The sequence below is a fragment of the Natrix helvetica genome (genome assembly GCF_964273705.1).
Source record: "Natrix helvetica genome assembly, chromosome: 2".
In the NCBI taxonomy this organism is placed as follows: domain Eukaryota; kingdom Metazoa; phylum Chordata; class Lepidosauria; order Squamata; family Natricidae; genus Natrix; species Natrix helvetica.
The window spans coordinates 2,835,547-2,857,380 of NC_138552.1; the positions used below are offsets into that span (position 1 = coordinate 2,835,547).

The 21,834-nt window shown below is 44.5% G+C and overlaps 1 protein-coding gene across 1 annotated transcript in view; it reads left to right on the plus strand.

Moving 5' to 3' along the window:
* Positions 1-8,958: 8,958 nt before the first annotated feature.
* Positions 8,959-21,834, plus strand: part of LOC309385755 (maestro heat-like repeat family member 5) — a gene marked incomplete at both ends in the record, with an annotated part of 152,614 nt that continues 139,738 nt past the window's right edge. Inside the window, 8 exons of the mRNA XM_081940459.1 lie at positions 8,959-9,376; positions 10,169-10,305; positions 13,447-13,554; positions 15,213-15,335; positions 15,868-16,017; positions 16,838-16,957; positions 21,106-21,185; positions 21,685-21,820. Of these exons, the coding sequence (XP_081796585.1) occupies positions 8,959-9,376; positions 10,169-10,305; positions 13,447-13,554; positions 15,213-15,335; positions 15,868-16,017; positions 16,838-16,957; positions 21,106-21,185; positions 21,685-21,820 (1,272 nt within the window). The remainder of the gene's footprint in view (positions 9,377-10,168; positions 10,306-13,446; positions 13,555-15,212; positions 15,336-15,867; positions 16,018-16,837; positions 16,958-21,105; positions 21,186-21,684; positions 21,821-21,834) is intronic.

Below are 21,834 nucleotides of genomic sequence, written 5' to 3' on the forward strand. Positions count from 1 at the left end.
AACCAGCATACAGAGACACTGAATAGTATAAAAATATAGTAGTTTACTATGTAGAAATATAGAAGTATTCAGAGTCCGGTTAACAGTCCAAGTCATACATGGTCCAGTAATTCAGTTATCAAAATAGTCAGTCTAACACACAAAGTATAGCTAAACAGTAGTAAACCATAATACCTCAAAATACACTGATCAGCTTATAACAAAGCAGAGAGCTAATAGCCATTCTGGCTCCCTCTTATGACTGATTGAGGTAACAAACCAATTACATCTCTTAAGCATTTAAAGTAACAGTAAAGTAATCATAGCTTATATACATTGCCAAGCCAAGCCTATGGTTACATCCCTAACAGTTTCTACTTAACTACAACCTTAACACGGAATGCGGCTTTTGAGATGCTCAATTTGAAATTAAGCTGTGGCTGGTGGTAACAGCAGATATTCTGTTATTCTGTTAATTATGTTCAACTAGGACATTCAAAGTATCTAGGGACATTATTGGACAGCCACTAAAATACGAGCTAGCATGTGATGCAGCAGCCAAAAAAGCCACCACAGTCCTAGTTTTGGTTGTAAAACAGATGTGGAGACTCTAGAAAGAGTGCAGAGAAGAGCAACAGAGAGGATTTGGGGGGTGGAGGATAAAACATATGAAGAATGGTTGCAGGAACTGGGTGTGTCTAGTTTAATGAAAAGAAGAACCAGGGGAGATATGATAGCAGTGTTCCAATATCTCATGGGTTGCCACAAAAAAGAGGGAGTCAAACTATTCTCCAAAGCAAGTGAAGACAGGACAAGAAACAAAGAATGGAATGGAATGGAATGGAACAGAATGAAAGGAAATAGAAATAGAATAAGAATAGAAACAGAAATAAAGTAGAATAGAATTAGCATAGCATAGCATAGAAATAGAATAGAAAAAATAGAATACAATAGAACAGAAAAATATAGAATAGAACAGAACCGAACATAAATAGAAATAGGTTAACAATAACAATAAAAATAAGAATAGAAATAGAAAATAGAAATAGAAATAGTATAGAAATAATATAAATATAAATAATAGAATAGAATAAGAATAAAAATGGAAATGGAAATAGAATAGAATAGAGAGAGGGGGCTGTTGTCGCTGCGGTACGACGGGTGATCTTGCAGCTCCAGGATTACTGTTGATATCTCTGCTGCTGGATGGTCCTTTTGGACCTAAACTGTCCCGTAGAGATGGTGACAGAGAAAGACACATGGCTGATCCCAGGGACATTGCAAAGTCCCTGGTTGATCCAGAGTCCCTTTCGGGAGAGGGGGCGGTCTATAAATATGAATAATAAATAAATAAAATAAATAAATAAATAAGAAGAGGCCCTATTTCTGGCGGCTGTGAAGCAGCCATCAAAGCTGCTGAAGTCAGGGACAGCTCCAGTAGGGAAGAAAGAGCAGGAGAGAAAGTGTGTCGATCTGGTGAGAGGACTTTTCATCATTATTGTTCGAGAGAACACCCTAAAAGACTAAAAGTTAATTTCAAATTGAAGACTGAAGAGGCTAAACGGTGAGATTACGCCAGTCAAGTTGAGTGGGTTTTTTTTCTTCCTTTTTATTGTTGGAATTTGGCTGGATTTTTACAAACGCCTTTTACTTTTTAAACTGGACTGGGGTTTATTTGTCTTTTCTTTCTTAAATATTTGCATAATAATTTTTTCTGTCTAAGACTTTTTCCTCCCTACTTTTTTTCTCTTTTCAAGGCTCTAAGTGTATTTCCTTTTTGAATCTCTCTTTCTTTTTTCTTTTTTGAGTATAAGAAAAGTAAGGGAAATGGAAGAGAATAAATACCTCTGCCACCTAGAGACCTGGAAACATTGTTTTCTTTTTCTTGTATGGGTGTTTAGGGAAAAGTTTAAAAAAGGTAAGACATGATGTTACATTTCAAGGACTTTAACCTGTTTATGAAATGATAGTGGAATGAGCATGCATTGTTTATACAGGTGCTCTTCTGGGATACTATCAGTGTGTGGAGTTTGGGCATGAGAGAAAATTTGGAATTCAAAGAAAAAAGACTGTAGTAAACTTGAAAAGATAATTGCTAATTTTGTTTGGAACTTAATATAGGAGCCTTGGATTTTGCAGTGGCAGTGTTTCTCTCTCCCTTTTTTTCTCTCTCTTTGTACTCCCCTACTCTCCTTCTCACTTTCTCACTTAACCACTGCCAGCTGGTCTGAGGCCTTCTGCAGAAGAAGTTTGCCCCCCCTTTTTTTTTCTTAAAAAAGGTGTGCTTCTTTTCTGTTTTTCTTGTCTGTTTCTTGGGATGCATATATAGACATGTTTTTCCTCTTTTCCTGATGGATTTTGTTATTTTATTCCACTGAATTAAGGTAAAAAAGAACCTGAAGACTTTTATTATTGTTCCTTTTATTTATTTATTTTGTGAATGATCTGTTTTTTCCTTTTTTTTCTTTTAAACAATTGGATTAGGGCAAACGAGAGCCTGAAGATTTTTTCCTTTTTCCCCTTTCCCCTTTTTTTCTTTTTGCCATTTCCTTTTCTCTCTCTCTCCTTATTAGGGCCACTTGGGATTATAACTGTCCTCTATATAAATGGATTAAGATATAGAAGAACCTGAAGACTTTGTATTTCTCAACTACCATATAGTAAATCAACTGTTTTGAAATGAGTAAAACATAATGGCCACTGGCTCTGCAATACCAACTTCCTCTTCTTCACCATCTGGAGGACAAAGACACATAATGTTGCAACAGGAAAAAGACAAGGAAGTGATACTGCAGATGATTATGCAAGGAATAAAAAATACAAGTAAGAACAGAGAATATAGAAAAGAACAGAGAACACTGAAAAGAGAATAGAAAATATAGAACAGAGAACATCAAACAAAAAACAGGGAAAACAGATGGAAAAATTGAGAGCATTCACCAAATGATGATGAAATATGAGGACAGATTTCAAAAAATTGAAGAAAAAGATGAGCAAAATATAAGAAAATTGGAGATATTGATAGCAGATTCAGCATGGTTGAAAAAGATAACAGTGGAATACTGGGATGGGAGATCGATAGATCAGAATTTTATCTCAGATTTCAAAACATAGAAGAAGAAAAGGGAGAAAATCTGGCAGAAATAATGATAGAAATTCTGGCAGACATCTTGGAGATAACCAAAGAGAAGTTGATGGATGGTATGGACAAGTTGTTTTGAGTCTATACAAGATATGCAGTGAGAAACAATCTCCCAAGAGAAGTTCATTTAAGATTTACTAAGAAAGGAATTAAGACACAAATATTACAGAAGGCAAGAGACAAAAGACTGGAATATAAAAATAAGGAGATTACAGTTTTGAAATAAGTACCAAGAAGAGTGAAAGAGATGAGAAGAGAATACCAATTTTTGATTAAATTTTACTTTTAAATGGTGTTAATTATAGATGGCTGATATCAGAAGGTCTCATGTTTGTATGGCAAGGACAAAGACACAGAATAGATTCAACAGAGAAAGCAGAACTATTCTATGCAGAACATCTGAGAGGGAAAGATGAGGAGACAGGAAAAGAAGAATCACTAATTGTACTCCAAGAGGAGTGCATAGTTGTGACTGAGAAAGAAGAAGGTGCGATAGGCAGCATTGACCTTAGAGAACAACAAGATCTACTAGAGCAGTAAATCCTTCTTATAAAGTATAAAAATGGAACAGAAAAAAATGATTACAATTAATATAAATGGACTTAATTCAGCTATTAAAAGAAGGAAAACATTTCATAAATTAAAGAAATTAAAATTGGGACATAATCTGCCTACAAGAAGTACATATTATAAAGCAACATGAACAAATTGCAGGAATCGTTGTGTCTTCCATTACTAGAAGTTATGAATGAGGTTATGTCAAACATAAGGATACCTAAATCATGTTCAGAAGCACATATTGCACTTGTGCTAAAAGAGGAGTACGAAAAGAGGAGTACGACCCACTTCAAATTAAGAATTATAGACCAATTTCTCTGCTAAACTCAAGACTATAAGATATTTGCTTCAATATTAGCAGAACAACTCAAAAAATATTAAAAAAACTTTATTCACCCTGATCAAAATGGGTTTCTACCAAAGAGACAAATTGAAGATAATATGAGAATAATTCTGGACACTTTGGAATATTATGAGGCCCATCCCGAAAAACAAATGGCTTTGAGGTTCTTAGATGCACTGAAAGCCTTTGACAATGTGAACTGGTGATTTATGTTACTACAGCTGGAACAGATGGGCTTTGGTAAGAAATTCACCCACGCCATACATACCATATACCACAAACAAACAGCAAAGATAATGATAAACGGAGAACTGACAGATTCTATTGAAATAAGGAAAGGGACAAGACAAGGTTGTCCATGATCACCTCTGTTGTTTGTTTTAACATTAGAAGTCCTAAATAGAAACATTAGAGAAGAAAAGGACATAAAAGGAATGAAAATTAAAAAGGAAGAATATAAATTGCAGGCATTTGCGGATGACCTGGTCTTCATCTTAGAGGATCTACTAGAAACTGCACCTAAACTGATAGAAAAAATGGAGGAATATGGAAAAGTAGCAGGTTTGAAAATAAATAAAGACAAAATGAAGATTTTGACAAAGAATATACTATTAAAATAAAAGGATGAATTGGTGGAAGCTTTGAAGATCCAAGTCACAAATAAGGTCAAGTATTTGGGGATATATTTGACAGCAAGATGTAGTACACTTAAAGAGAACAATTACCATAAACTCAAACAACAGATTGCGACAGATTTGGCAAAATGGGAAAATTTACAACTATCAATAATAGGGAGAATATCAACAATCAAGATGAATATATTACCCAGGATTTTATATTTATTCCAGACAATTCCAATTAGATTAGGGAAATATTATTTTCACAATTTAAACAAAATAGTGTTGAAGTATATTTGGCAGGGAAAGAAAGCGAGAATAAAATTAAAATTATTACAAGATGCTAGAATAAGAGGAGGACTGGGGTTACCCAACTGGGAATTATATTACCAGGCAAAAAGTTTGAGGTGGGTTAAGGAGTGCATAACATTAAGGAATTCTAGATTATTGACTGCAGAAGGACATGACTTACTGTTGGGATGGCATGATTTTCTATGGTATAAGGCAGTGATGGCGAACCTATGGCATATGTGCCACGGGTGGCACGTGGAGCCATTTGTCAGGGCACGTGAGGCGCTGCCCTGTCAGCTGGCCAGTGTGCATGCTTGCGCTGGCCAGCTGTGTTCATCCCTTTTTAAAGCCATTTTTCACCCTCCCCAGGTTCCAGAGCCTTTATAGGAGCCTGCGGAGGGCAAAAAGAGCCTCCCCCTCACCTGGAGGCCCTCCAGAGGCTTGATGAGCTTCCTTGAAGCCTCTGGAGCACAAAAAAATGGCCCTAAGAGCAAACTGGAAGTTTTGGAACAAACCTCTGGTTTGCTCGGAGGGTCATTTTGACTGCTCCGGAGGCTTCAGGAAAGCGTCCTGAAGGTCCCTGAAGCCTTCGGAGTGCTCAAAATGACCCTCCGAGCCAACCGGAAGTCCAGTTTGCTTGGAGGGACATTTTGCCTGCTCTCGAGGCTTCAATAGACAACATTTTGACAGGTACTGATGAAAAAGTAATTAAAAAACTATATGGACACTTATGATAGCTTGGGGAAAAATTTTTGGACATGGGATTGAATTAGAGAAATGGCAGAAATTGTGGTCTCAAAATTATAAAATGACAATGTCAACAGCATATAAGGAAAATTTGTATAAAATGTTTTACAGGTGGCACCTACCCCCAACGAGAATAGCAAGAATGTCCAAGAACAAGTCAGAAAAGTGTTGAAAATGTCATCAGACACCGGGTTCATATTACCATACGTGGTGGACTTGCTTAGAAACTAACCGATACTGGACTAAAATCCACTCATGGTTGGAGAAAATGATACAAAAACACATAGACTTTAAACCAGAGATTTTTTTATTGGGAATCATACCAGAAACATATAATAAAGATCTAAAATATTTTATTGTAAATGATTTAATGGCAGCTAGAATTGTATTTGCAAAAAATTGGAAAAACGAGAAAATACCCACGCAGGAGGAAGTTATTTGAAAAACAATGGAATGTGCTGAAATGAGTAAATTGACATTTGAAATTAGAGAACAAGAAGATGAACAATTTTATAAGGTATGGGATTTGTTCTACCAGTGGTTAGATTAAAAAAAATATGGAAATGAAAAATCTTGAAGAGGTTTTTCATATTGTAATAATAGAATGAGTTAGGTGATACCATAGAGACATATTATTATTAAATAGATTTATAATGAGGCAATGGAATATTGGTATATATATGAATCAAATATCTAGAATATTTTATTTAAAATGAAGGAATAATAATTTATAGTTGAATATATGATGTACAATATAACAACGTATCTATGTATATTTGATGGACAATTCATGATTTTATATAAAATTGAAAATGGTGATGCATAAGTATGACTGTTGGAGAATTTTTTCATATGGTAAGAACAATAGAATGAGATAGGTGATTCTATAAAAACATATTAGTACTAAATAGATTAATAATGATGTAATGGAATGTTGGTGTATACATGAATCTAATCTTTAGAATATTTGTTTAAAAAAATGAAGGAGTAACAATTGTAAGCTGAACATATGATAAACAATAAGAATAATGTACCTATGTATACTCGATGGACAATCTGTGACTTTATATATAATTGAAAGAGCGATGCACAAATGTTTGTAACCAAACAACATGCTATATGTATGTGTAATTGATGATGGTTTTATGTTTCATGTCTTATTCGTCTCTGTTTGTCTAAAAATAAAAAAAACTTTTTTAAAAAAGAAAAGAAACTCCGAAACGGAAAAGCTACCGGTGTCTAAAGCCACTGAAGCAAACTCAGCTCTGGAACCAGAAGCTGCATTGAATCACAAAGAACTTCACAACAATTTTATTTCTTTCTTCATCTGTTAACTAGTTGTCCATCTCACAAAGGAAGAGATTCTGGACTGTCTGCAAGGAAACTAAAATGCAGGGAATCTTTGACCTGCAACCACAGTCGGGCCCAAAACTTTTGTTGCTAAGAGAGACGGTTGTTAAGTGAGTGTTGCCCCATTTTACGACCTTTCTTGCCACCTTTGTTAAGTGAATCCCTGGAGTGGAATTAAGTAGAAACTTCCGGATAGTGAGGACAATTAACCCCTGGAATAGCTGCCTTCAGGAACCGTGGGAGCTCCATCACTGGAGGCTTTCAAGAAGAAACTAGAATCCGTTATCAGGAAATAATGCAGGTTCTCCTGCTTGAGCAGGGGCTGGACTAGAAGACCTCCAAGGTCCCTTCCAGCTCTGTTCTGTTCTGTAAGTTAGTCACATGGTTGTGAAATGAATCCGGCTTCCCCATCGACTTTGCTGGCCAGATGGTCGTAAAAGGGGATCACGTGACCCCAGGACACTGCAACCGTCGTAAGTACATGCCAGTTGCCCAGCCTCTGAATGCTGGCCTCCATTGTGGTTGTGAGTCCAGGTAGCCGAAGGGGAGGGGGAGGGGGGGCTGGTGGGCAGAAGGAGCTTCCTTGACCTTTCAACTCTGCAATTGTCCCTTTTAACCTTTTTTTTTTAAATCTGTCTGGCTTTTTTCAAAAAAAACTTTCCACCTGCAGCTTTGAGATGGTTGTCGTGTTGGGCCAAAATTCTGTGGGACTCCAGCGATGATTGGCAGGGCAGGAATGGGACAAAAAACATCATGTATACAGAGGGTCCTCGAATTACGACCACAACTGAGCCCAACACTTTTGTTGCTAACTGAGACATCTGTTCAGTGGGTTTTTCCCCATTTTATGACCTTGGTTACCACAGTTGCTAAGTGAATCGGGTTTCTCCTTTGACTTTGCTGGTGAGAAGGTCGCAAAATGGGATCACGTCTCTCCTGGGACAGCGCGACCGTCATAATTGTGAGTCAATTGCCAAGCATCTGAATTTTGATCATATGACCGTGGAGATGCCGCAACCGTCATAAGTGTGAAAAACAGTCACAAGTCACTTTGTTCAGTGCCGTTGTAGATTTGAACTGTCACAAAACAAACTGTTGTAAGCCAAGGACTAAGTAATATCATATAAGATAACATCACATAATGTCATAGATCATGAATCCTGTATTATGTATGTCATGTATCCTGTATCGTGTATCGTAATGTATCATGTATCATGCATCATATATCATGTATCATATAACATGTATCATGTAAGAATAAAGCGGATCAGCCAAAATCTCAGTTGGGGTCTTTGGACATCCAGCAGGTGGAGAGCCCCCTCCCTCCCTCCCATTGGGTCATTCCGTAGGAGATATGATATCGCCAATGTTATGGAAGGGCTGATCAAGGGGACCCTCCATATCCCATCCCCATTATCTGGGGGAGTGGGAGGCCCCTGGTGTCATGGCCTCAGGTAACCCCCATGAGGGCATAAAGGATGCTATGATGTCATGGCCCCTGAGGGCAGACTGAGAAAGGCCAAAGGAAGGAGCGGAGAATGGTGGAGCCTTGAGTTAAGCAGCTCTGCTTTCTCTCTGCTGCCTGTTACTTCCTCTCCGTCTTCTCTCTCTAGCGGAGTTTTGGTTTGGTTGCGGTGCCAAACCAGACAGTTGTAGAGGTACAAAGGAGAAGAATTCCTCTGTAGAATCAGCAGCTCCTTGGGCAGTCTGAGCTTTCAGAGTTGACCCAGGAAGAACACAGGATAAATAGGTACGAGATGGATAGGAGATGATAGATAGATAGATAGATAGATAGATAGATAGACAGACAGACAGACAGACAGACAGACAGACAGACAGACAGGACCACCAATGATTCCTCTGGTGTTACGAACCTTCTCCCTTGTTGATAGGCTCTGCTTCCAGGTCCAGCAGTTACTCTTGACGGCAGGATGTCTCACATGCCGAAAAAGTTTCCCTTCCTGAAGAAGGACAGCCAGGAGGCTCATCCAAAGATCAACAATAATGACCAGCAGCGGTGGGACAACCAGGAAGGCCAATTCTCGGGCTCCCACCCATCCACTTCTTCAGCCGCTCAGCGAGCCATGAAGGTCCTGCCTCTGCTGGTAAAGTCTTCTCCAGCTCCAATGGAGTCCAGGAGGAAAGTTCAGCTTCCAGCGCTGGGACTGCCCTATCTGGCCCAGAGAGGAACTGTCAAGATCCCTCCAAGGACTTCGCAGATAGAGGTCAAGGATGGCCAGACGGAGCCCCCTCCCCTGCCAAGGGAGCCCGAGAGGGAAAAGGGTCAGAGGAGCAGCATTGACCAGGGGAGAAAACGCTCCCCAGATGCCATCCTATCTTTATATCCAGGTATTTACCTTACAGGGCTGGGCCACCTCTGGAACCAGCCTTCTCCTATCACATCAGCCCATCCCACCCTATCAATCAATCAATCAATCAATCAATCAGAACAGAGCCGGAAGGGACCTTGAAGGTCTTCTAGTCCAACCTCCTGCTCCAGCGGGAATCCCTGTACCATATCAGACTTCTGGTGGCAAACTGTTCCACGGGTTGACTGGCCTCACTGTCAGGAAGTTTATCTTTAATTCCAGGTTGCTTCCCTCCTTTGATTAATTTCCATCCGTTGCTCCTTCTTCTGCTTTCGGGCGCTTTGGAAAATATGTTGACCCCCTCCTCTTTGTGGCAACCCCTCAAATACTGGAAGACAGCTCTCATGTCACACGCACACAAACAAACACACACCGTCCTTCTTTTCTCTAGACGAGCGAAACCCAAATCCTGCCATTGTCCTTCATCAGGCAGGGGAGTTATGGTGGAGATCCTCTCAGCTCTTGGGATTTTATTCACTGCTTTGAAATTTCACACTCTTTTAATCTTATCATTTAACCCAAAAATTGTCATCCTAAATCAATCTTCATATTTCATGGCTAATTTTATATGCTGTTTTATATCTTGATTGGCCTGTTCTTCCTCCAGAGGGTTGTCTAAGGACATGAAGATGAGGGACTCGAGGCTTGTGACACGTTTGACCCCTCCCTCAGGCTCAGCCCTGCCCTCCCCTACACCCCTTTCCCCTCTTCCCTTTGAGAAGGCTCCTCCCACCGAATTGCCCCTCAATCTCATCCTGTCTCTCCTTCCCAGAACTCTCCGATGATCACTTTCGGTATTTGTGGGAGAGCAAGAAGTCTCTCAAAGGCAGAACCGTCAAAGAAATCTTGGACTCCATGGAGGAGAAAGAAGTATTGGAGACCATCTTGGAACATCTTCATCCTCTCCAGGTAAGCAGCTGCGTTTTTGTCCTTTGTGCAGAGGTTGCAGAAGCCAGGGCTGCCCCGGTGGAGATAATTGACCCCCAAAGTAGACAAAGGTGGTTCTGGAGAAGCAGTTGAACGATGGGGCCCTTGGTGGGAGGAGCACGGAAGGACCATGGAATGATCACCTCAACCATTTCGGACCCCGCCTCAACATCAGGACAAAGGGGTCCTTAGAATCTGTCACCAGCCGTCGAACGCTTCCAATGCATGGAGAAAATCCAAAGAAGGTGGAGATTTTGGGGTATCTGGGATCCCACCTCCAAGGCAAAGGCTGACCCAGGCTTCTTTAAAAAGCATGAAGCAAAGTCTTGGTCCCAGCAAAACCTCTTTTACTGACACAACTGTGAATTCCTTTCATTCACAGTCAGCCAGGCTTGACAAACAGACTTTCAGAGGAATATTTATCTACACGAACCTTATCTCGCTCGGAGAGCTTCCAGATAGTTTCCAAACACAGGGCAAGGCAACACTTGGCCCAGAGACTCTTATAGTCACAAACAGAACTTTCCACTCTTGAAATGACCGACTGGCTGAATTGTTTCCTGCAAAAGCCCCCCCCCCCATTTCCTCCTCTTTTGTTTCCTCTAGGAGGGGCCAATCCCCTGCAAAGTGTGGCTTTACTCAGAAGTCGACCCTGCTTTCTCAGTAGTTCTTGTCTTCTGGCAGCTCTGAGCATGCACACACTGGGAACAGGCTCCAGCTGTTCCTCTGCCTCACTGCTGCCTAGCTCCCTCTCTGCCTCTGATGCTTCAGTGAGCTTCCCTCAGTCCCCAGGACTGGCCCATGTTCCTCCCCAATCTCCTCACTGTCCGACTCTGCTGCCAGCTCCACTGGTGGGCCACAACAAAAGGGAACTTTAATGGCAAGGCACAAGCAAGGATGAATGCAGCCTGGATGCGTTGGCGAGAGCTCACTGGTGTGTTATGGAATGGATTGGCATCCGTCTTGAATCTAAGACCTAAAAGAGAACCATCCTCCTGTTGCACTGTATGGCCCTGAATGCTGGGCAGCAACAGGAGGGAGCAAAAGCTCTCTCCATGCCGTGGAACTGCGAAGGCTCCCTTGCATATCGGGCACCTCCCTTCCTGACCACATCACACATGACACCATTCGACCACATTTTGGTGTGGCACCAATTACAGAGAAGATGAGAGAAGTCCGACTCCGCTGATAAGGACACGTCCCGAGAGCAGCACCTTCCACCGTGGCCAAGGCTGCCTACCAACTAGAAGTCAAGGACTGGTGACCTTGTGGGCATCCAAAACAGGGATGGCAAGGTGGCATCAACAAAGATGCAGGAGATGGCGCAAAGTGGCCCTCAATGATCCATAAAGCGGACCCTGCACCTGTGGGAATATGCTAGGAAGAAATAGATGGGGCCCTTGGTGCTCTCTGAACTTGGTTCTTTAGTTGCACACATTTCATGACACAACGACATCATCAGTGCTGCTGAGTCTGAGGTTTCCTCCCTGCTTATTCAGGGCAAGCTATTGTGTGTAAACAGAGAGCAAACTTCACTCCCTTCTAGCACTGATGATGTTTCCTAGTTGGGCCTGTTAGATCGGGTAAAGGAAGGCACAAGAGGCTAGCAATAACAGCTCTCTATTTAAGTACGTGCAGACATCCACTGATGAGCTGGTCGGACAGCTCCCCTTTTTAAATGTTAGCTGTCCAGCCTCTCAGCCAATCAGGTTCCCCTCTGTTCCCACCGGCAACAGAGGACCTGAGTGGAGACTTCCATTGTCTAGCAGCACTAGAGGGGGAAGTATCTAACACCCTTCCCCTCTAGGATGGAACATCCTAACTTGTGACGTAATCTCGTAGGTAGGCGGGCCTTTGTGTTGTTCTGCTGGATCTGCACAGTTCAGTCTGCTGGTTGCCCTCGCGCAGGTCGGACAGACCTGTTGTTCCTCTGGACCCGTCCGGTGGAACCTCCTGGAATCTTTCGCCGGCCCCGGCTGGAATGTCTGATGGTGGAATTCCCTGGCCCTCATCCAGTCCAAATTAGTATCCCAATGTTACCGGGACTATCTGGGGATGTTGATATTTGGGTCGCGATGGAGTTATGGTTGGTTGTCTGAGTGGGGAGTTAGTCACTTGGATGGTAGCTGGTCAATGTGCCTTCTCCAATGACGTCCGTCCTCGAGTCTCAAGGAGTAGCATCGCGGGCCGGTAATGCCGACTATGGTCACATGTACCCACAGCCCCCCCCCCGTGTAATTGTGTGCATATACTGGGTTGGCTATGTTGAAGAATCTGACCCTGCTTGTGGAATCTGGGGGTGTTTCTGTTGAATAGTTGGGGTGTAGACGGTCCAGGTGGGACCTGAGACGGCGCCCCATGAAGAGTTTGGCTGGGCTTCTCCCAATGGTGGCGCTGGGAGAGATATGTTGTATTAATAGGTAGTGGTCTATACGCATCTGCCAATCGCCCGGGCCCATCTTGTTGAGGGCTTCCTTAGTGGATCTTACCATCCATTCCGCCTGGCCATTGGAAGCCGGGTGGAACAACGTGACTAAGGCTGATTCCCTACTAGGAACTCCTCGAATGCTCTGGCCATGAACTGCGGGCCATTGTCTGACACAATCACATAAGGAAACCCGTGAGTCGCGAACAGCTTCCGTAGTGCCTTGATGACCGAGTCCGTGATGGTGGATGTCATCAGGACTACCTCTAGCCACTTTGAGAATGCATCCACAACTATAAAGAAGGTTTGCACATGGACTGGCCCGGCGTGGTATCCTTGACCACAGGCCCCAACAATAAATGGTGATAAATCAAGTACTACCAACCTCTGTAGACCAGTTGCATCCTGGCCATTCCAGACAGAGGAAGAAAATCCAGGCTCTTCATCTCACCATTTGTGGCAGAGCTTTTCCTTCCGTTCCTCTCAAAAGCTCTCTCGGCTCCAGCTGATACAATCGGGATGGTCCTTCTTAGGTGCTTCGTGTCTGTCCCAGCTAGAAAAGTCGAATCAATAATCCAAAGCATCCTGAGGCAGAAGGGAGACCAATCCTCCCCTTGGAAACACACAAAAACCTCTTCCTTCCTCTGCTCCTTCACTTCCTCACAGCTTCCGTTTTGTTGTCTTTGTTGTCCAAGCAGATTCCTGCAGACCACAAAGTGCCCAGGGGGAAAATCAGTGGACTGCAGCCCATCAGCCAGAAGCCTTCAATGCCACAAAGCTCTTCCCACTTGTTGCCTAAAGACAAGGTAAATATGCTGAGCTTTCCCCCTTTTAGGGTGGCAGTTGTCTTACACAGAAGGTCAGAAGAGGACAACTTGCTGTGACCAACTCTCCACAGCCTACGAATCACAGCCAACTAGCAGCGGGTTAATTCAACAATTCAAATGTTTTCCAATAATGTTAACGTTTGTCATTACATTTTGTCTCTCCTTTGGCATCCTTTCTTTGATGCTTATGTTCCACATTTCTTCGATATTAGACAGACAAACGAACATTTGACTTGGAAGGGGGCCTTGGAGATCTTCTAGTCCAATCCCCTGCTCAAGCAGAAAATCCTTTATCATTTCAGGCAAACGGTTGTCCAATTCATCTTAAAAGCCTCAAGTGATGCAGCACCCACAACTTCTGGAGACAAACTGTTCTACTGGTTAATTGTTCTCACTGTTAGGAAGTTTCTATTTACTTCTAGGTTGGCTCACTCCTTTATTAGTCACAGAATAACATAATAAGAGAGTTGGAAGGGACCTTAGAGGTCTTCTAGTCCAATCCCCTGCTCAAGAAGGAAACCCTATACCCTTTAAGGCAAATGGTTGTCCAATCTCTTCTTAAAAATCTCTAGTGATGAAGCACCCACAACCTCTAGAGGCAAACTGTTCCAGTGGTTAATTGTCTTCATTGTTAGGAAGTTCCTCCTTAGTTCTAGGTTGGTTCTCTCCTTAATTAGTAACAGAATAACATAATAAGAGAGTTGGAAGGGACCTTGGAGATCTTCTAGTAAGATCTTCTACCAAAAAGTTTTTACTAGGTTGGTTGTCTCCTTGATAGGTCTCCATCTGTTGCTTCTCGTGCCGACTTCTGGTCCCATGGAGAACAGGTTGACCCCCCTCTTCTTTGGGGCAATCCCTGATATATTGGAACACTGATATTAGTGTAACTCTTGTTCCCTGATGAGTTGGCCATGGCGAGTAAGCGATGCTTAGTTGGAAATGGCCCTGTGCTTGACCACACTTGGTCCTTTTCTGATCATTCTTTGTCCTATGCTTCCTTTTCCTGGATGATGGGTGGAGTTCCCTCAGACTCACACACTCTTTTTCCAATCTTCAGATAAACCTATATAAATACTATGGCTTAAAGTTGAAGAATACCAGACAGAAAGATCTTGTAAAAGACCACCTCAAAAAGCTTCTGGCATTCTCATTTTCAGACGAGACGGACAGAGAGGTGAGTGGGGGTGGGCTGCCTGCGGGGGCTGAGGCCTCCAACTTTGTGGGGTCCTTGGTGCTCTCTGAGCTTGGTTCTAAGAAATGCAGACCTTTTGTGACTAGGTCATTTCATCAGTTCTAGAAGAGGACAGGTTTTGCTGAGGGGAGGTGAAGGGAGGAGGAGGGAATAGGAGAGGAGGAGGAGGGGGGGAGGAGGGGGAGGAGTTAGGAGGAGGAGGGGAGGAGAGGAAGAAGAGGGAGGAGGGGAGGAGGAGGAGAACTGTGGGGTTTTTGGAGGAGTGCTTGGTTGCTTTCTTGCAGACATTTTATTACCCAGTTAGGTAATTTCATCAGTGCTAGAAGGGCCTGGGGTTTGCAAATAGGAGGAGGAGGAGGAGGAGGAGGAGGAGGAGGAGGAGGAATAGGAAGATAAAAAAAGAAAATGTGCAAATGTCCTAATTCACAAGCATTGCTTTGCCTAGGGAATCTCGGAGACCATCCGCCTCGCTGCATTCCATCATCTGCCAGAAATCCTCCTGGTCCTCAGGGAGGCCAGTAACATCGCACAGCCCAAGAGACCTTCTCTCTCGGAAGGCTCCCATGAGGTAAGACCAGGGATGGGGTTCCAAGGTCCGAAACGCAGTAGAGAAAATGGCTGGGGGATTCTGGGAAGGAAAGTCCTAGATGTTTAGAAGGACAGATGCTACCTGAGACCAGCGCTGAGATTGTAGGTGGGGCTGGAAATTGTCCACCTCCATCTCCTGGAGGACTATTTTATAAGGCTAGAGAAGATCATGAGTTGCCCAACAAACATCTCAAGTAGACCCAAAGGTGCTTTTTCAAAGGGCTTGGACTTTGTTTTCCTTGAAGACATTTCGCTTCTCATGCAGAAAGTTTCTTCTGTTTTGACCGAAGTCAGAAGTGAAGAAGCTTCAGGCAGAACTGAAGAAGCTTCTTGGATGAGAAGCGAAAGCTCTTCAAGGAAAAAACAAGTCCAGTTGCCTTTGGAAAAAGCCCCTTTGGGACAACCATGACCTGGATGACTAAGAATCTCCATCAGTTTCCATCCATGGCTTCTTGTCTTGTCTTCTGGTGCTCTGGAAAAGAGTTTTGACACCCTCGTCTTTGTCCTGGCAGGACTCAGAATATGTGTCTGACAGACGGATTAGAACAACATTAATGCTCTGCTATGGACAAGCAGCCCAGGGAGCCTCCCCTGAAGACCTGGGTTTTTTCATCCAACCCATCGTGTCCGAAATTCTCATCCAGTACGCCACCATGAACAAGGTAGGCTGGTTTCCACCCTCTGTCAGTGCTGTCAGAACTGTAGTTTTCCTCCTCCTAGTTCCTTGATCTGTTGTTTACTTCTGCCTTGTTTGTCTGGGGTTAATCCCTGCTTATCTGGATTTCAATTGATGGTGAAAAAATATAAGAAACGTCTGTAAAAAAACAAAACAAAGTTCAGGGAGCACCAAGGGCTCCACAGTTCAACCCTGAGCTACAAATCGCCCCTTTTAGTGAACCAGGACAACCTGACTGCAGTCCTCAGAGTTTGCTGGGGAGAATCTGGGCTCAACAGGCGACCTCCAGCCCCCAGTTATGCCTCCCATTTCGATCTGCTTCCTGTTCCAATTGCCCTGGAGATGATGAAATGCTAGTGGTTTCTTTATCTATAGTCATGCCACATTCATTACACTCAAGGCAGCGCATTATCCTCTTTCTTCCTTTTCACACAACCACAACAACCCTGTGACTTGTGTTAGATTGAGAGAGAAGAACTGGGCCAGATGTGGACTCACCCAGCTGGCTCTCGTGCTGAAGGAGGGATTAGAACTCACAGTCTCCTGGTGATTGGCTCAGACAGTTGGCTTTCATGGCTATAGTGGGACTAGAACTCTCCATCTCCTGGTGATTGGACCAAAGTCTCTCGGCTGCCTCTCATGCCTAAGGCAGGACTAGCACCCAGAATGTCCAGGGGATATTTTGATTGGGAGCCCCCCGGAGTTCAAGAAAAGATGGTCGGCTACGTAAAGGTTGAAATAAATAGATGCACCCTCTTCCTCCTGGTGTCTTCTAACCCCACCCTCTTCCCACTTGGGTTTCCCAGGACGAAGGCCTGAAGAAAGCCTTCATGAGGTCCATCATCATGGTCACCAAAGCGGCCGCCCTCAGCAGGAGGCAAGACCTCCATCTACCCCAGAAACAGGATTTGGTCCTCAAGATCATCGTAAGTGGGGAGGGGGAGGGGCAGGTGCTCCTGGGCGCCTTTAAGTTTGAAAGAGAATTTGAACCGAATTGAATTCCAATCAATTGAGCCCCAAATGATTCTGTTGCTAAGTGGGACGGCTGTTAAGTGAATTCTGCCCCATTGTACGACTTCTCTTTCCACCGTTGTTAGCTGAATCACTGTCATTAAATTAGTCCCACGGTTGTTTCATGAATCTGGCTTCCCCATTGTTTTTATTATTAGTGTTTATTTTTAAATCAAGGTAGGTAGGTAGGTAGGTAGGTAGGTAGGTGGATGGCTGAGTGGATGGATGGATGGATGGATGGATGGATGGATAGATAGATAGATAGATAGATAGATAGATAGATAGATGATAGATAGATGATAGATAGATAGATAGAAAGAAAGAAAGATAGATAGATGATAGATAGATAGATAGATAGATAGATAGATAGATAGATAGATAGATAGATAGATAGATAAATGAGATATATAGATATGGATGGATAGAGAGAGACAGATAGACAGATATTTAATATATAAAGTAGAACGACAAATCGAACTGGCAAATTAGGGGAAGAAAGAAGAAGAAAAAGGCATTGAGACTTTCTAAGAAGAAACGACACAGCCAATGTCCAGAATGGAAGACGGTGGAATTGAATAACTTTAAGAACGGTGGATTCAACTCCCAGCCTTCAGGGATTCTGGGAGTTGAAGTTCACAGGTCGTAGTGAGGCCCTAGTTACCCATCCCTGACTTAAACGATGCTCAGGGGATACTGCAAACTGCCATCTGCAGGATAAAATCGCTCAGATCCGGACAGGCTTGGACTGGGTAGATTTGGGCGAGCCGACGGGGATGAATCTTGAGGAGACAATCTGGGATGAGTTTGACCCCCGAGGGCATGGACAGGATTATGGGGAGACTCAGTGCTGCCACTTGTGTGCTGGACTCATGTCCCTCGTGGTTAGTTTCGGCTTCCCGGGGCTGGCTCCAGGCGATTACCAACGCTTCATTGAGAGAGGGGTTCTTTCCCACCACCTTGAAGGAGGCGGTGATGAGGCCCCTCCTTAAGAAGCCTTCCCTGGACCCAGCTTCTTTAGCCAATTACCGTCCGGTCTCCAACCTTCACTTTGTAGCGAAGGCTGTCGAGAGTGTGGTAGCACGTCAGCTTCCCCAGTACCTGGATGAAGCTGTCTACCTGGATCCGTTTCAGTCAGGTTTCAGGCCCGGGTACAGCACGGAGACGGCATTGGTCACGTTGGTCGATGATCTCTGGCGGGCCCGGGATCCTCTGTCCTGGTCCTATTAGACCTCTCGGCGGCTTTCGATACCATTGACCATGCGACGACTCGGGGGGTTGGGAGTGGGGGGCACCGTTTTATGGTGGTTCTCCTCCTACCTATCGGATCGGTCGCAGTTTGTGTTGACTGGAGGGCAGAGATCGACCCCCAGGCACGTCACTTGTGGGGTGCCCCAGGGGTCGGTTCTCTCACCCCTACTGTTCAACATATATATGAAACCGCTGGGCGAGATCATCCGTGGTTTTGGGGTACGGTATCATCAATATGCTGATGATACCCAACTTTTCATCTCTACCCCAAACCACCCAAACGATGCCCTCGACATGATGTCCCGATGCCTGGAGGCTGTGCGGATCTGGATGGGCAGGAACAGGCTCAAGCTCAATCCCTCCAAGACTGAGTGGCTGTGGTTTCCGTCATCCCGATTTGTACAACTTGTTCCATCTTTGATGATAGGGGGAGAAATTTTAGCCCCCTCAGAGAAGGCTCACAATCTGGGAGTCCTCCTGGATACGCGGCTTAGTTTAGAAGAACATCTGACGGCCGTGACCATGGGGGCCTTTTACCAGGTTCGCCTGGTACGTTAGTTGCGCCCCTTCCTGGATCGGGATGCTCTGTGCACAGTCACTCATGCCCTCGTCCTTTCTCGCCTGGACTACTGCAACGCTCTCTACATGGGGCTGCCCTTGAAGAGCACCCGGAGGCTTCAGCTGGTCCAGAATGCGGCCGCGTGGGTTATCATGGGGGTACCTAGGTGCTCCCATGTTACACCCCTTTTAGGCGGCCTGCACTGGTTACCGGTTGTCTTCCGAGTGCGATTCAAGGTATTAATTATGACCTTTAAAGCACTCCATGGCTTAGGACCAGGGTACCTGCGAGACCACCTACTGCCACCAGTAGCCTCCCACCGTCCAGTACGATCCCACAGAGTTGGCCTCCTAAGGGTGCCATCGGCCAGACAGTGTCGGCTGGTGACCCCCAGGGGGAGAGCCTTCTCTGTGGGAGCGCCTTCCCTCTGGAATGAGCTGCCCCCGGAGCTTCGCATAATCCCTGACCTCCAGTCCTTCCGACGCGCCCTAAAAAGTTGGGTTTTCCAGCAAGCCGGCCTGGCCTGTTAATTTTATTTAATTTTTAAAATGTGAGTGTTATATAAATTGGGTTTGTTTTTTGGACTGTTTCTAATTTCCGTTTAACCTTTGTACTATGTGTTTTTTAATGCTGTATGCCGCCCTGAGTCCTTGGGAGAAGGGCGGCATATAAATCCAATAAATCCAAATCCAAATCCAATCCATCAATGCAGGATAGTTGCCAAGCGACTAAAACATGATCCTCTGATCACTGAGGAAGAAGAGCCTCTCAGAACTTCAAATCTGGGTCATAAGTAGTCCTTGGGTATCAGAATTATGCTGTCCCGGTGTTTGGAGGCCGTACGGGTCTGGATAGGTGGCAACCGACTAAAACTCAACCCTTCCAAGACGGAGTGGTTGTAGCTTCCGGCCTCCTGGTTCAACCAGGTGCTTCCATCTCTGGCCATCGGGGGCTTGCAACTAGCCCCCATGGAACAGGTGCGCAATTTGGGCGTCCTCCTAGATGCCCGGCTGTCCATGGATGACCATGTAACAGCCGTGGCAAGGGGGGCGTTCCATCAGGTCCGCCTGATGCGCCAATTGCGCCCCTTATTGGACCGGGATGCCCTACGCACAGTCACCCATGCGCTAGTGACGTCTCGCCTGGACTACTGCAATGCTCTCTACATGGGGCTTCCCTTGAGATGCACTCGGAGACTACAGTTGGTCCAGAATGCAGCCGCGCGGGTGATTATGGGGAGGACTAGATACTGTAATACCTCTCCTGCGCGAGCTGCACTGGCTTCCTGTGGTCTACCGAGTGCGTTTCAAGGTTTTGATTATGATCTTTAAAGCGCTTCATGGCACAGGGCCTAGTTACATGCAGGATCGCATCCTGCCCCACACATCCCTACGACCAATTCGCTCACACAGAGAGGGACTTCTCCGGGTGCCGTCCGCCAAACAGTGTCGGGGGGCGACACCCAGGAGCAGAGCCTTCTCTGTGATGGGCCCAGCCCTGTGGAACGACCTCCCCCGTGACATCAGGATTACTTCTGATCTCCGCTCCTTCCGTGTACAGCTGAAGACCCACCTCTTTCAATTATCTGGCCTGGCTCAACCGTAATTTTTCTTACTCCTCCTGACTGTCTTTGTAAATTTTAAATTTTAATTGTACATTGGGTTTTTTACAATTGGGGTATTTTAATGGTGATTTTTAACTGTCTAAATGTTGTAATTTGTTACCTCCTCCGTGCATGTGTGTCTTTGGATATATGTATGTTTATGTGTTTGTACACATGTTTTATGTTCTATATGCTCCATTGTACGCCGCCCCGAGTCCTGCCTGGAAAGGGAGCGGCTAATAAATTCAAATTATTATTATTATTATTATTATTATTATTATTATTATTATTATTATTATTATTATTAATTAGAAGAACAAAGTTGGAAGGGTCCTCTAGTCCAGCTAGGAAACCCTACACCACTTCAGACAAATGGCTATCCAATCTCTTCTTTAACACGTCCAATGTTGGAGCATTCACAGCTTCTGGAGGAAAGTTGTTCCACTGGTTAATTGTTCTGGCAGGAAATTTCCCCTTAGTTCTAAGAGGGATCCTGGAGAGTTCCGTCATAACTTTAAATGGTGGCTAAGCGAGCAGTTGTAAGTTGAGGACTTCCCGTGTCAACCAGGAAAGGCGTAGGGCTGGGAGTAGTGGCAGCTGGATGGTGGCCACATTTCAGGAGCTTCCTTACATGTCTTTTCTTCTCCTTTCAGGAAGTCATTGAAGATGAGCCCGAAAGAACCCTGTCTGTCATAGTTCTCCATCAAGCCATCGTCACCATCACCTCCATAAGGTACGTACCTGCCCCACCCTCATCTTCCCACCAGCTGGAGAGGAACTTGGAGTTGGACCAAGTGATGGGATTTCCGTGGCAGGTCAACGTGCTTTAGAGCAGTGGGGGGGTCAAACTCCATTTCATTGAAGGACACATCAGGGCTGGGGTGGGATGGATGGATAGATGGATGGATGGAGAGAGGGAGGGAGGGAGGGAGGGAGGGAGGGAGAGGGAGAGGGAGAGGGAGAGAGAGAGAGAGAGAGAGAGAGAGAGAGAGAGGTATCTCCAGGAGACATTTCCTTACACTGAGAACAATCAATCAGTGGAAGGGATTGCCTCCAGAAGTTGTGTTCTCTCCATCACTTGAGGTTTTGAAGAAAAGAGAGGACAACCATATGACTGGGATGGTTTAAGGACCATCAAGCAAGGGTTGGAGTAGAAGACCTCCAAGGTCCCTTTTAGCCCTCTGAGTCTAGAATCTCCTCACCCCCCCTCCTCTTTTCTTGTCTTTCATCAGCCGTATGAAGCCCTCCTTGACCTCTGAGGTGAGGTCTAAAGTGGTCAACCAAAGCATCCGGAAGGTGTTTTCATTGCCAGCTATCAAGGTGTCCACAATGAAAACAGATATTCAACCCCCATCATCTCAATCTCAGGTGAACAGTCCAGA